This window comes from Vanellus vanellus (assembly GCF_965231255.1).
Source record: "Vanellus vanellus genome assembly, contig: HAP1_SCAFFOLD_35, whole genome shotgun sequence".
Classification (NCBI taxonomy): domain Eukaryota; kingdom Metazoa; phylum Chordata; class Aves; order Charadriiformes; family Charadriidae; genus Vanellus; species Vanellus vanellus.
Genome location: NW_028128889.1, coordinates 1693224 through 1707872, shown reverse-complemented (window position 1 = coordinate 1707872; position 14649 = coordinate 1693224). Strand labels below are relative to the sequence as shown.

The following is a 14649-nucleotide window of genomic DNA, read 5'->3' as shown; positions in this document are numbered from 1 at the left end:
TGTCATTTTTATTACACTACAAGTGCTATTTGGAGAATCCTGGGAGGCAATAGGACAGAGCCTTATCGCAGAAAGATGAGAGCTGGTCTGTCCATCCGTCTTGGATAGATGGACAGACCATCTGTCCATCTCAGCTCAGCTCAGCTGAAGAAAGCTGAAGAAAAGCTCAGCTGCTTTTTCTTGCACCTCTTTGCTCTGGAGGATGATCACAGAGAGATCAGAGGAATCCAGGTTTCAAAGTGCAGATCTTCAACCTCCACTCCCCAGTGAAAAGCTGGGAGCTTTTGGATGCCCAGAAGATGGGGTGTCCTTAACAAAATGTCAGCTTTATCTCCAGACCGTGGAATGCATTGCCTAGAGACCCACAGGCTGGAAGGGGGCTGGGGCACCATGGACAAATCAGCATGGCAGGACCTGCAGGAGCAGTCACTGAGCTGCTGCTGAAGCCCCATCCCAGAGAACCAGAAAACCAGAGCAGCAGCAAGAGCAGGGATGGGTGGAGAAGCAAGGAGAAATGGCCCAATGGTTCTGCCAAGGCAGGCAAGGCCAGGGAGGGACAGAGGGGTGCTCAGGAGAGTCTCTTCTGCCCGAGCTCTGGCCACAGATGAGGCAGCTGCTGCCCTGGATGCCACATCCTTGAGGGCAGAAGCTCACTGGGAAGGCACACAGCCCCCCGGGGCACAGGGACCCAGCTCTGAAGGACAGCCCTGGGCACCCCTGGCTGCACACCCGCCTGCACACCCCTGCAGCCATCCCCAGGACAAGGCAGTCCTGTACCTCTGACGGTGCTGCAGGGAAGCCCTGCTCTGGAGAACACCCTTATCCTCCTCTACGCTGCGGTGGCAGTGCCCTGCAGCCCGAGACTTACCGTGCAGAGGGCTGTGAAGCTTTCTCCCACTGTGAGCTCTCAGCTGTCCTCCACTCCCAACTGCCTTTAAGCTCTCTCTGCACTGCTGATCTCATCGTCGTGCCTGAAGCTGTTCCCTCAGCCCTGCTGCGCTTTGCAGAGGAGCTGCTCCTGGGCAGAGCTGTCTCTCTACAGCAGCACCAACTCACCAAGTGCTCCCTCTGTCCCAAGAGCCCGGCCCAGCTCAGCAGCACAGCACCAGCCCAAGGCATTTTAATGACCCCTCTGGTGGGTTTGAGACACAGTCCATGAACCTCAGACGCTGAGATGAAGTACAAGAAACTTCTCAAGAAGCAGAACTTCGATGTCATCTGCAAAACCAACACTTTCTTGGAGTGTTAATGGGTCCCACTGAGGACCATTACCAACAAAGCCTCCCCAGGGGCTCATTAGAGCAGAAAACAGGAGTCAATAATGACAGGTAGGGAAAGGAAAATTAAAGGTGGCTCTGATGCTGAGGAAACCTGAATGTGTTACATTGAGCCAAAGGGCCACGCTCTGACCTGCAGCCCCTGGGAAAGGAGATCTGGTCCCTCACCCCTTGCTCAGGGCTCTTCAGGGAGCAGTGTGATGTGGGGATATGCAATGCCGAGGGCAGGAGTATGGCATGACACTTCTGGGTGAGGCAAGGAGGTAATGAGGTCTTCGTGAGAAAGGTTAAAGTATCTTCTGGTAGGACTTGGTGGCTAAGATAGTAGCCATAGCCATGGTGAAGAAGAGATCATGTCTGGTGGGGGCTTTCAGTGCCCCCTTCTTTCTTTGAAGGCACTCAATTGTCTTTCATTTTCACCTCAATAACTCACTGCCCTTACTGATATCTCTCCATCCTCCCTGGGTGTTCCTTGAAAGACAAAGCCATGGGCTGGTCCAGCCTCCCTCTGGGTGTCCGATTGTTCCACAGCACTGCCCTTGGAGTGACATTTCCTTCTCTTCTTTTCTAGTCTCAGCCTCCCAAGCCACACTTTGTGGCATTATCTCCTGCTTTTTGACCACTATGAAGAAAAGCTCCACCATCCCTGAAACCACCCTTCAAGCAGTTAGATGTTGTGACTGCGATGCTCTGAGCCTCCACTTCACCACGCTGAAGGACCCCAAGTCCCTCAGCCTGCCCAAATGGGGCATGTGCTTGAGGCCATGAATCCCGTATTGGCAGACCTCCTCTGGACACTCTCCATTCCTCCCTACTTTTCTAGAACAGGAATTCCCAAAGAGGGCCACGCTAGTCCGGAGGTGGCCACACGAGGTTTCAGTGGAGCAGGATGACAGCTCCCCTGATGTGGGTGACCCACACTCCTCCTAATGCTGCTCCACATACACCTGGCCCTGTTCATGGTGAGCATGCCCTACCGGCACCTATGGAACCCCTCGTGGTGCCCAGGCCCTTCTCCTCAGGGTGCCCACTCAGCCAGGCAGGTCCCAGGATGCCCTCCTCTACTGTATTAATCTTCCCCCTGATGCACCACTGGCCTCTTCTCTGTGTAAAATTTCAAAGGCTTTCTGTTGCCCAAATCCCAGAGTTTCTCAAGCCCCCCCTGGACTGAAGCTCCCTTTTGTCAGCTGCTAACATTAATGTGCAGATGTTAACTCTGATGGTGGTGTCCCTCAAAAGGTAACAACCCAGGGAGTTGCAGGGCACTACAGATACTAACAGGTGGTGCTACTTTAGTGCAACTTTTTTCCAATTTAGGGTTATCCATGGTGACCATTTCATAAACAGCTGCAAAGCAAGCAAAGCCAGGGCCAGTGAGGAAAGAGCAAAGGGAGGTCTGCTGTTTATGTTGGAGGGTACAAGAAGGATCAAAGGGAAGAAAAGAGGGAGAAAGGAAATGGCAGGTGAAGCTAAGGACTAGATCAAGGCTGGTTTGGGGGTTCCTGCCAAGAAGCTCTGGATGTGAGCAGCAGTGACTGGTGTGGGACAAGAATGACCCAGATGATCTGACCAAACCTATGTCTGACTTACTTTCAGGGTCCTGGAGAGTCTGAGTACTTTCCCTCCCATGATAAAGGGAAGAGCTGTGGTGGAAAGAAGCATGGAATCACTCATGTTGAAGGGACCGCAGAAGCTCCTTAGGCCAATGGCCATCTCACAGCAAGGGCAGCTATCAGGTTACACCAGGTTGCTCAGGGATTTATTCATGTTGGCTTTGAAACCTTCAAAGGAATGACACAGCACAATGTTGCTGTCCAACCTGCTCCAGTGCTTCACTCTCTTCGTGGGTAAACAGTGTTTCCTCACACACATCAAGGAAGAACCTGGAGGCACCTTATTGATGATCTCTTGGGAGTGGTAGAACTGTCATCTTTAGTTCTGCCCAAAGCCCCCTAATCTCACAATTGAACAACTTCAGCTCTCTCAGCCTCTCCTACTGACAAAGTCAACCTTACCAATGCATGCCTGAGACGTTTAGGGTTCTTACAGTCCGAACAGATTTTATTGGATTTCCATGTTACCGCAGGGATATTGGAATATTGTCACTCTCATATCATCACGTTCTGCATGTGTCGCTCTCATTGGTCACCCTGTTGCAATGCACAGCTGTTGCAGGCTGTAGGGACAGCCTGTTCTGTCTGAACAAGCAGTCACCCACAGTGAAACACTGAGCTGAAGATGGTTCAGGTCCTGGTGGCAACAGGACACCACTGTGAGGGTCTGGCTCTGGGGCTACCATGCTTGGTGCTAACCCACATGCAGATGAGGAATTAATGGCTGCAGGAACCACAGTAACCATTATCAGAAATGACAGGTTTATCACAGAACTGTTCAAGTTGGGAGGGAGTTTGGAATGTCTCTAGATCAGCCTGCTGCTCACAACAGAGTCAACCTTGAATTCACCCCGAGATCCTTCAATTCACTTTGTCCAACAGAATCCTGAAAACCTCTTCTGAGGACTTTGTCAAAGATCATGTAGTTCCAATATCCCTGCCATGGGCAGGGACACCTCCCACTAGAGCAGGAAGCTCAAAACCCTGTCCAACCTTGAGAACCTCCAGGGATGGGGCCTCCAAAACTTCCCTGAGCAATTTGTTCCAGTGCCTCACCACCCTCAAATTGAAAATATTCTTCTTAATATTTATTCCAAATCTCGCCTTTTCCAGTTTGAAGCCATTCCCCCTCGTCCTATCACTACATGCCCTTGTAAAAAGTCCCTCTCCAAATTTCTCTTAACTCTCTCAGCCTGTTTTCAAAGGAGAGGTGCTCCAGCCCTCTCTTCATCTTCGTGGCCTCCTCTGGACCTATTCCTAACAGGTCATGGGAGAGAGCAGTGGGAATGTCTGGATCTCTGCCTGGGGAGAGGTGATGAGTCAGCTGAGAAGAAATGAATTAGTGGGCAGAGACACATGGGTGAGGTAGTGGGTGTCTTCTCAAAGAAATCAGGAACATTACAGATGATTGAGGAAGATTAAGGCTTTCTTCAGATGATCACAGCCATGCTCCCATGGGGAACATGCTCCAGTTTCATCTGGGAAGGGATATGAAGGGCAACAAGAAAGGATGCTACAACTATGTCAACAGCAAAGGGAAGGCTTGGGAAAACATGAGACCACAGTTGAATGGGGCGGGAGTCCTGCTGACACAGGACATAGACAAGGCTGAGGGATTTGATGCCCTTTCAACCTCACTCTTTGCTTCTTAGATGAGCCTTCAGTAATCCCAGACCCCTGAGACTAGAGGCAAAGGTCAGATCAAGGATCATTTACCTTTTCACAGAATTGCCAAATGGTTGAGGGTGGAAGAGACTACTAAATGTCATCTGGTCAACACCTTTTCTACAGCAGGGCCACCTAGAGCCAGTTGTCCAGGATCATGTCCAGATGCCTCTTGAATATTATCAAGGATGGAGACTCCACAACCTCTCTGGGGAACCTGTGCCACTCCTCAGTTCAAATACTTTTCCTGATGTTCGGAGCTGTGTTTCAGCTTGTGTGAATTGGCTCTGATCCTGTCACTGAACAGCACTGAAAAAAATAGAATCCTAGAACAGCAGGTTGGAAGGGACCTCAAGGGTCATCTGCTCCAACCTTTCTTGGCAAAAGCACAGTGTCAATTAGATGGCCCTGCACCCTGTCCAGCTGAATCTTAAAAGTGTTGTCCTGGTTTGAGGTGAAGCAGAATGGATTTTTTGTTCAGTAACTTCACTTTTGAGCTGAGCCTCTTCTAACTACTGAAATTAACAGCACATTGTGCAGACACTGTTCACCCTCAGAGGGATAAGACCTGTGTTTATAGCTGATGCCCGGGCATGGTATGCAGAGAGGCTCCTGCTTATACTTATTGCTATAACACCCAAGGGCGGCTCACTTTGGTATTTGCCCCATTAGAGGGTCGGAAGCAGAAGAGTGTAAAGGGGTCCCACCTGCGGGGAGGAGCGGACAGGACAGGTGACCCCAAACTGACCAACGGGGGATTCGATCCCATCTGCCTCATGCTCAGAGTAAAATCTGAGGGATCAAAGGGTCAGTGCTCCTCCTTCAATAGCCTGTGTCCAAGGAGGACTCTGTGTTTTCATTTGCCTTTGATCCCGGTCTGTGCGTTCCTGACTCTTGATCCGCAGTCCAGTTCCCATCCGTTGCTGAGTCCAGTCTGGAACTTTCTCAGTGCTTGCCAGTGATGTGATCGTCATACAGTGTGCTCCATACGGGTTCTATATACTGAATATATTCCATTGTTTTCTTATTACTAGGATCAAATCTTCTTCCAATTAATTGATTATTAATATTTTGTTAAAATAATTTTATTTCTTTTCAAAGCATCAGTTTCTCTCTCTCTCATTCTTCTCTCCCTTGGGAGACAAGTTAAAGGAGAGCATCTGTCATTTATTTTGGTGGAAGTCCAGCCAAAACCACAACACCAGCCTAAACAACCCCAGGTCCCTCAACCGCCTCTCATAAGACTTGTTTCCTAGACCACTCACAAGCTTCGTTGCCCTTCTCTAGACATGCTCCAGTGCGTCAATGTCCCTCCTGTAGTGAGGGGCCAGAAACTGAACACACTACTCAAGGTGAGGCCTCAGCAGTGCCGAGAACAGGGGAACAATCACTTCCCCAGTGCTGCTGGCCACACTATTTATGATACAAGCCTGGATGCTGTTGGCCTTCTTGGCTACCTGAGCACGCTGCTGGCTCATACACAGCCGGCTGTACACCAATACCCCCAAGTCTTTTTCGGCCAGGCAGCTTTCCAACCACACTTTGCAAGAACTGTAGCGTTGCATGGGGTTGTTGTGACCTAAGTGCAGGACCCAGCACTTCTCCAGCATCTGATTCCCATGACCTGCTTTCCTGGCCTGTGATGGGGCATTCCCAGGAGAAGAATGCGGGCTGGGGCTTGAGGAAGGCACATTGGCCCATCACGGGGCTCTGAAATCACCTGTGAAGGCAGGAGTGCTGAGTCCATGGGGCAGGGAACCACCCCCCTCCCACAGCAGGGAGAAGACCCAGGGGCCCAGGCTGCCTGTCCCCGTGCTCCTCTCCTGCCCCAATACCAAATGGTGCCATTTGGTGCTCACTACAGCCCAGGTAAGAACCACTTTCCCGTTGTGCCTCCAAAGCACCGTCTGCCCCGAGGGTTGGCACTGTCTGCCCTTCGCCTCTCCCAGCCTCAAGGGGGGCCACTCCAGTTTGCCCTAATCTGCCCTTCTTGGGGGGCACACGGTGGGTGGGAATGGGGATCTCCTTTACAGAGACATGCCAGGTGTCCACACTCCCTCAGTCACTCTGCTCATTGCCGTGGTACAGCCAGAGAGGACCCAGGCGTCTGGGCACTGGCAGGCGAAAGGGGACACCGAAACAGACACGGACACACACGCAGAGAATAGCTTTGCTGAAGGGGTTTATTGATCATTAGGGGGGAATGGCCCAGGGCTCCCAGGGGATCAGGTGGGTTCATCCAGGGATGATCATCTCCTCATGCTGCTGGAGGGGAACAGGGCAAGGGTGTCACCACCAGTTCCAGTCCTGAAAGAGAGAGACCCAAATGAGACCCCCACTGTCAACTGGGACATGAGAGTGGCCTTGTCGCCTACTGTCTCTCTCTGCAGAGCCCTGGGGAAGGAGCTGGGAATTGGAGCCCTCAACAGACCAAGGACTCGACTTGGCTCTCCTGAGACCATATGGCACCCAGAGTCCCTCGCCCAGTGTGTCTCTACCCTGCAATGCCCCTAAATCTCCCAGAACCCTGCACAGCCCTCACGGTGATCCTTGGGGTGTGTATGGCACCAGAGACCCTGCCTGGCCTGCATGGTGACCCTCTGGGTCTGTAGAGCCCCACTGGGTGCAACGAAAGGCATGGGGGCAGCTCTGTCCCAGTCACGCTGGGACATGGACCATGGACAGTCCCCTCTCTTTCCCTCTCCCTTAGCCAAGTTCTGCCCAACCCAGAGGGCTCAGGGATCCCACGGGGCTCAGCATCCTTTGTGGGGCTGGAGACACCCTGATGCTGCTCACCTAGACATCAACGTCGACAGCCACACGTCTCTGGCGCGCAAGGTCCACTGCCAGCTCAGCCACAGGAGGCTGGGGAGAAAGGGAGAGTTAGGGACACACTTGAGAGCACTGCAGTATACTGGGAGACAGGGGAAAGCAATGGGTCCTTGGGTAAGGTGCTTCTGGGAAGGAATGGGGTACATGAGTTTGTAGGGTGGTGCACAGAGAGTAGTGGGGGTTCTGGGGAAGGGGCCCACTTGGGTACTGGCTGTGTACTGGAGTATCCTGGGGTATCCTGGGGTGTAATGGGAGGGATGGGAATGCAATGGGGACCCTGGGGAAGGGGGCTTCCCTGGGAAAAGACTGGGGTGCAGAGGTGTTTTCTGGGGTGTCAGTGGGGTGTACAGGGGTATACTGGGATGCCCTGGATCACTGTGGTCATAGGAGGGGAGGGTTGGGGGCCAGTAGAATTTGTGGTACCCACCTCAGACCTCTTTCCTATCAGGGATTTGAGTACCTTCTCCTGTAGAGAGACCATGAGACCTCACTGGTCACTGAGATGTTCTCGGTCCCAGAAAGGGATGGGAGGGACCAAACTGCACTCCCATTACCCAAGTCCATCCCACTACTTACATCTAGGCTAAGACTTCCACTTCCTTCCAAGCGTGCCTAGGGAAAGAGAGAAAAGGGGTGGTCTGGATTGGACCTTGGTGGGGCTGTGGATGGGGCACGAGTTTCCCCACTCCCCCCAGGCCGATGGCTTCCCCCTGCTCTGAGACAGGAAATCCTTTCTACTCCTTCCAGCTCCATTCCTCCCAAGTTTCACCTGGGATAGCTGTTCACAGAGGGACCAGGGGCGGGATGGAGATAAGGATAGTGTGAGGAATTCAGGGCCTCCCAAGAGGATGGGGGAGGGGAGGACCCAAAGACAGGACACTGGGGTGAATTAGTAGACCCCAAAGGGACTGGGTTGGGGGTGTTGAAAGGACAGCACTGTGTCGGATGCGAGTGAGGGGTAAAGAAATTGAAAGGGGATACGGGGACTTCAAGCGAGGTGGTCGGTGGGGCCAGAAGGAGAGGACTGCTGAGGACCAAAAAAAGGGGATTGGGATGGTGTTTGGGAGTTGGGTTTGAAGGAAGGTGATCTGGGGACACTACCACAGTGGACACGATGAAAGGCAAAAGAATGAGGGGAAAGACTGAAAGCAAGTCATTGGGAATGATAAAAGGAAGATCATTTGGGGACTCTAGAAAGGACATTAAGGAGATCTAAGGAGGTGATGTGTGAGAGTCACAAAAGGATGGGATGGGGAGGCCCAGAAGGGGTAGATGTGGGGGCACCAAGATGAGAAATTGGCAGGTGCCATTAGAGGAGTTTGCAGTGGACTCTCTCAGGGAGGGGACAGGTCCGACCACTCATTGAGGAACTCAGGCTCTGGGCACCAGAAGGTTAATTGCAGGGGAAGCGGAGACAACAGACAGAACTGTGGGAGGCAGAAAGCTGCATTGCTTTGGGCTGGAGGTGCATGGGAGCCTGGAGGAGCTCCTTGCATGGGAAAGGGAGAGGCCAAGTTCACCACTACAATGTCATTCTGCAGGACAGCAGATGTCCTGCCGCCAGGACCCATCCTCAGCCTTGAGCCCCTCCCTGTGGCATTGAGGACTCACCTCAGCATCGTCCAGGGTGCACAGCAGGATGGTGAAGAGGAGCGCGACGCTGAGCACTGCGACCTTCATCTTCCTCTGCGGAGTGGTGAGTCCTGGGTGAAGCTGGAGAAGGTGAGGGGCAGATTTATCCCTGCCCGGACTCCTTGCCCCTCCCAGCCCTGAGAGCCCCCAGGGCAAAGCCAGGCTTGGCAGAGACACCAGCCCTGGCAACAAGCCCAGCTCTGGCACAGAGTGACCCCCACCTCCGGCACCGATCCAGCCAACTTCCCCGGCATCACTCCAGCTTCCCGCCTGGGGCAGCTGCACAGGAACTGCTCAGGCATCAGCGGGTGGTGAGGGCAGTGCACCCCTGACAGCTGCACACCCTACAGAGGACAACCAGGGGCATAGGCAATGGGGACAGCTGGATGACTGGCATCTCCAGTCCCTGGAGGAAATGGGGATCACTGGTGAATGCTGGGCCCCCGAAGATGAGGGTTGAGCTTGGGGGAAGTGCTGACTTGGTGTCAGTGCCCAGCTCCAGCCCACTCCATTCCCCTTGCACTGTGGCCCCACACGGGTCCAGTTCCCAGCCGTGACCTCCCCAGAGCACAGAACAGAGGGGGAAATCCCGTGCCCTCCAGACAGCATGGGTCCCACTCTGCAGAACTGCCCTCACACGGTGGGTCCCAGTGGCCCTGTCCCAAACAAGGTTCTGCCTACAGCCCTGTCCCTGGCTGGGACTTGGCCACAGCTCTTGGCCCTTTTCCTCAAAGAGTGTCCCTTCCATGCCCTCGTCCTTGGCCCAGGCTTTTGCCATCACTGAGCAGGATGTGGCTGTTCAGAGGGACACAATGAAGGAGGCCCTTGTGCCTGGGCAGCCACCCGCAGCTAATTGCGGGGACAGAGCTCTCCTGGCAAGAGGAGGGATGTTTTTCCCCACAGCATCACTGATAAGGTCTGTTTGCCCAGCGCCCATGGCACCAGAAGCCCCTTCAGCAAGCTTGGTGCTTCACAAGAGGGCCCAACTGGGGGGAGTCGGGGGGGGATAAAGCATCCTGGATGCCGGGGCTCCCTCCAGCCCTGGCAGCGGGCAGAGCCCACAGAGGAGGGCAGTGCCAGGAGCACCGGGGACAAGCAGGTCCTGGGGCACCCTGCACGCCTGGGGCTCCCTCGCTGCCCTTGGGACAGGCTGGAGCCCAGAGGTGGGGGCAGTCCCGGGGGAGCAGCCTGACACCCGGGGTGTCGCTGTCCTTCGGGAAAGCCTGGCGGCAGGGGAGTCCTGCAGGAGCGGGGCTTAGAGCAGCCTGGGGGCTGGAGCTGTCTCCCCAGGGGCACTGCCTCCCTTTCCCTCTCCCCCCTGCCTGCCCTGCAGCTTTCCCCAGCTTTCCAGGGGGGTTTCCTTCACAGCACCCCTGGCCCACACATCACCATCCCGGGGGCCCTGCACAGCACCCTCTGGCCAGTGTGGGGCAGGGGCAGTGTGCGGTTGTACACAAGTGGTTCAGCTCTCCCCTCTCAGTGGGGAGGGCCGCTGGGTGAAGCTGCTGGCCTGGCTCGCATAAGCCAAGCAAGACCTTCTCCAGCAGTGCGGTGTCTATGCACCATTCTTTCCAGTTGTGACCCGCACGGCATCGGCCATCACTGCTCCCTTCAAGGATGCAACTGCCCCAAACAGCAGAGGGAATAGCTGGTGCCTCTGTCAGCGGGGACATCCTCCTAATGAAGATGGGCGTATTTTGGATCAACAAGCTCCAGGACCCCTTCTGTGCCTCCTGTAGATACACACAACTGGAAGGAGAGAGAGACAAATGGACAGGCATATATGGATTTCTGCATCCCAAGAAGACCGGCATTTTTACTGGCGGTGTGAGCTAGCACTGGGAGGCCAGTAAGGTCTCAGTCAGGAGATGCAGCATGTATTCACTTGCCTCTTGGTGTAGCTGATGGTCAGAAGTAACGTCATGGAATGACCATCAAATCCACCAGCTGCACTGAGCCACAGCAGCATTGAAGGCATTGGGCTCCGGGCCCCTACTGAGTTCATGGGACATCAACATTATGACAGCACATCCATGGATACTTTGTAAGGCGGACATGTTCCTCTGGAAACTCATCTTGTTCCTCTGCAAACTCATCTTCCGAGTGTTATGTGCCACAGTAATTCAAGCTACCGCGCTGTGCTTCCCAATTGTCCTTCCAAAACCATCCAGCAGTCCATGTCACGGGTCTGAAAGTAAAAGAGTGCTCTATTTGAGTCCTCTGTCTGTGAGGGAGTGAGGCTAATTTATTTTTATGAGACACAAGCTGCGAATCAAAGGCTGGTAGTAAAAATCTGGTTTAGGTTTTGAAATCAGTGGGAGGTTTGCCTGAGTTTCAGTGAATCCAAAGCGTCACTGGTTTTGTTCCAAAGATGACACAGGCTCCTGTCAGGGCTTCAAAGAAATAAAAATACATTGACAAGTGGTTCAAGAGACCTGTGAATGGCTCAGGTTCTTCCATGACTTTCTATGTCATTTTTGAGGCTTATGCGTATGGTTCTATCTTTACGGGAGACTAAGTATCAATAAGAGATCTGTTGTGGATCAGCTGTGAAAAGATTTAAGGCAACTGACTTGAATATTTGCTTTGGAAATTGCCCAAAGAGCAGGCAGTCACCTGGAAGGTTTTCATTTTGACTGCTTCTGCTTTGTGTGTTACTTATTAGAGAGCGAAGTGACCGAGTGTTGATTTATTTATCATCTTTAAATATGCTGTGACATTCTTTGTGTTTTGAAGTTATGTTGAAAAGAAGTGCTGAACTGTGCGCACTGTCATAATTGAGGAATATTGACTTAGGAGAGGTCAGGGCTGCCTTTGAGGTCAATGCAAATGAGGGGCAAACGCATTTGATGGGCACTTAACCTTAAAGGTGCTGTTCAGGAAGATCCCATCTGCTGGTTTAAGGACATCTCAAAGGACACACATCAGTGGGGGCAGACAGAGAGTGAAGGTCCTTTTTCCCACACAGTTAGGTTTTGGTTCCCATCTCCCCATATCCTCCAGTTCCCAGTGTCCCTTAGTGCCCGGGGAGGGTGGGGGGAAGGACAGGACTCAGCAGGGGGTCTCTGTCCTGCTGTCCTGCTTTGGGCTGGGATGGAATTAACAAGAGATATGACCCCAGTGTGTTAGAGGGAACTTTTAATTGTTATATCTGTGTAACGGCTGCTTGTCATGATATTGACCTATCTGTACTCGACCTTCATTTATCTGCTCTGTGCCATGCTCCCTTTTGTGTTGTGGATGTTAAAGGCTGGTTTTGGCTTTTGCCCTTTGCTGTGCTCTGTAGCGCTTGGTGGTGTTTTCTCTGGGAGATTTACTGTAAAAGGACTGTCCTGAAGTTTAATGTGGTATGTGAGCTCTGCACTGATGCCATTTCTCTGCTTTGGGAACCATCTCATGGAGACAATTAACAATTACACTTTCACCTTTGTCCTCCAAGAGGTTTTTGGGGGAGGACACACAGCACGGCACCCTCACCATCTTCTGCGTGGCAGATGTTTTCTCCCTCATTACAATAGGTGTCTTCAATATCTTGAACACCCTTGGGTAGCCAAAATGCTGCTGGTGGTACTTCTCAAGAATACTCTCTCCCCTTTTTCTAAGGTTAACCAAGTACTTAGGGATATCCCGCAGGCCTCGAGGCAGTGTGGTTATGGGTGGCAAGAATGGTGGTCACCTTTGATGGTCTGGGACTTCAACCCAGAACAAAGGGTGCCCTGGCCCTGGCTGTGCCCAAGAGCCACAGCTTGTCGCGCCGTGCTGGGGCCTGGCCTGCGCCTACTGAGCTCTATTCAGCACTGCTCAGCACCTCAAGGGGAAGAGAGGGGCTCTGGATCTCAAGACGTGCAAACAGACACTGAGGCTGAAGCAGACCCAGCCCTCAGCCAGATCAGTCTCCCCTCTAGCCGAGAAGGAACAACGGAAGCCGAGGCCAACTTGCGAGGTGTGCAAACGGATTTCAGCCATCATCCAGGAGAGCAAATTGTCAGCTGGTTGCTCCGATGCTGGGACACTGGGGCCACTAGTCAGAATGAGAGGGTAAGGATGCCGGGCAGCTCGGGGTGTCCTTGCCAGGGATAAGGCTGTTGTGCACATGCCAGCACCTTGTCTATAGTGAGCTGGACAGACGCGGAGGCACCAGCTGTGGAGGGACTGCCCAGCCAGCTGCAGGAATTGAAAGAGACTCTCGCTTGCTCCCTACAGGCCTGCGTCTCAGCTGTGGAGAAACTGTCCCAACAATTGCCCCAGCACTTAAAAACGGATGTCTTCCTCTCTCATACCGACCGACATCTCAGCTATTAAGAGTCAGCCTTTTTCTGCTCAAAGGAGTAGGTACTGGTGGCACACACCCTGTGCCACCCTGTGGTTCTATCTGCGTGACCAGGGGAAGGACATGAGGAAGTGGGATGGTGTACCTATCCGGAGACTAGAAGTTTTGGTACAAGAAGTGCAAAAAAAAGCAAAAAAGAGAAAAGGCAATCCATTTCCTATTTATTGATTTATTTATTTTTATTGGCAATAGCCACATGCCATGACAGTCCACAGGCGACAATATCGCACCAGCTGAAACTCCCTGGTCCCCTCTGTAAGCTGATCCAGCGACTGGAGAGCCAAGGAGCGATCAGCAAGACTTGCTCACCCTTTAATAATCCCAAATGGCCACTGCAAAGATCGAACCAAGAGTTGAGGCTAAATGTGTACTTTTGTGGCCTGAACAAAGTCACACCACCCCTGAGTGCTGCCACACCAGACATGATAGAATTCCAGTAGGAACTGGAGTCAAAGGCAGCCAAGGGGTATGCAACAATTGATACCACTGAGTTTTTTTCTTGGTCTCTTTGGCAGCAGAGTGCAGGCCAGAGTTTGCTTTCACCTGGAGGAGTACCCCGTACGCCTGGAATCGACTGCCCCAGGGGTGGAAACACAGCCCCACCATCTGCCATGGACTGATCCAGACTGCACTACTGCGCTCCCCAGAGGAGCGGGGGCTGGAGCCCCTTCTCAGGACAGACTGCTTGCCAAGAAGCCACAGCCATGCGGGAAGCTCAGGAGGCTTTTTCTGGCACTTCACTCGGCATTTGTTTTGACATATGTGGTGCTTTTCTGTGACTATTCTTTCTGCACAGAATACTGTAAAATTACAACCATTTCATAAAAGATGGTCATAAAGTCCCTGGTAAAGGACAGGAAAGATCCCCGTGAGCTGTGGCGGAAGCCAGGGAGATTGTAATAAACACCAGGAAGATCCAGAAAGCTCAAGATCCTGTCTGAAGAGTGAGTGGCTCTGAGCAGCAGTGATTGGCCTTGTGTAGGGCTTGACTGGCTGCCAGGTGCCCACCGAGCTGTTCTGTCACTGCCCCTCCTCAGCAGGACAGGGAGAAAATAAAATGAAAAGCTCATGGGTTGAGATAAGGACAGGGAGATCGCTCACCAGTTACCATCACAGGCAAAACAGACTCGTAATTTATTGCCAATCAAACAGAGGAGGATAATGAGACAGAAGAATAACATCTAAAAACACATTCCCTCCACCCCTCCCTTCTTCCCAGCATCAGCCTTGCTCCTGACTACTCTACGTCCTCTCCCAGAGTGATGCAGGAGGGTGGGGAATGGGGATTGTGTTCATTTCG

At 52.7% G+C, this 14649-nt stretch overlaps 1 protein-coding gene across 1 annotated transcript in view; it reads right to left on the bottom strand.

Annotated features, from left to right (window-relative positions):
- Window positions 1-7351: 7351 nt before the first annotated feature.
- Window positions 7352-14649, bottom strand: part of LOC309683937 (scavenger receptor cysteine-rich domain-containing protein SCART1-like) — a gene marked incomplete at both ends in the record, with an annotated part of 39059 nt that continues 31761 nt past the window's right edge. Inside the window, 4 exons of the mRNA XM_082499913.1 lie at window positions 7352-7420; window positions 7964-7999; window positions 8999-9073; window positions 9241-9363. Coding sequence (XP_082356039.1) covers window positions 7352-7420; window positions 7964-7999; window positions 8999-9073; window positions 9241-9363 — 303 coding nt within the window. The remainder of the gene's footprint in view (window positions 7421-7963; window positions 8000-8998; window positions 9074-9240; window positions 9364-14649) is intronic.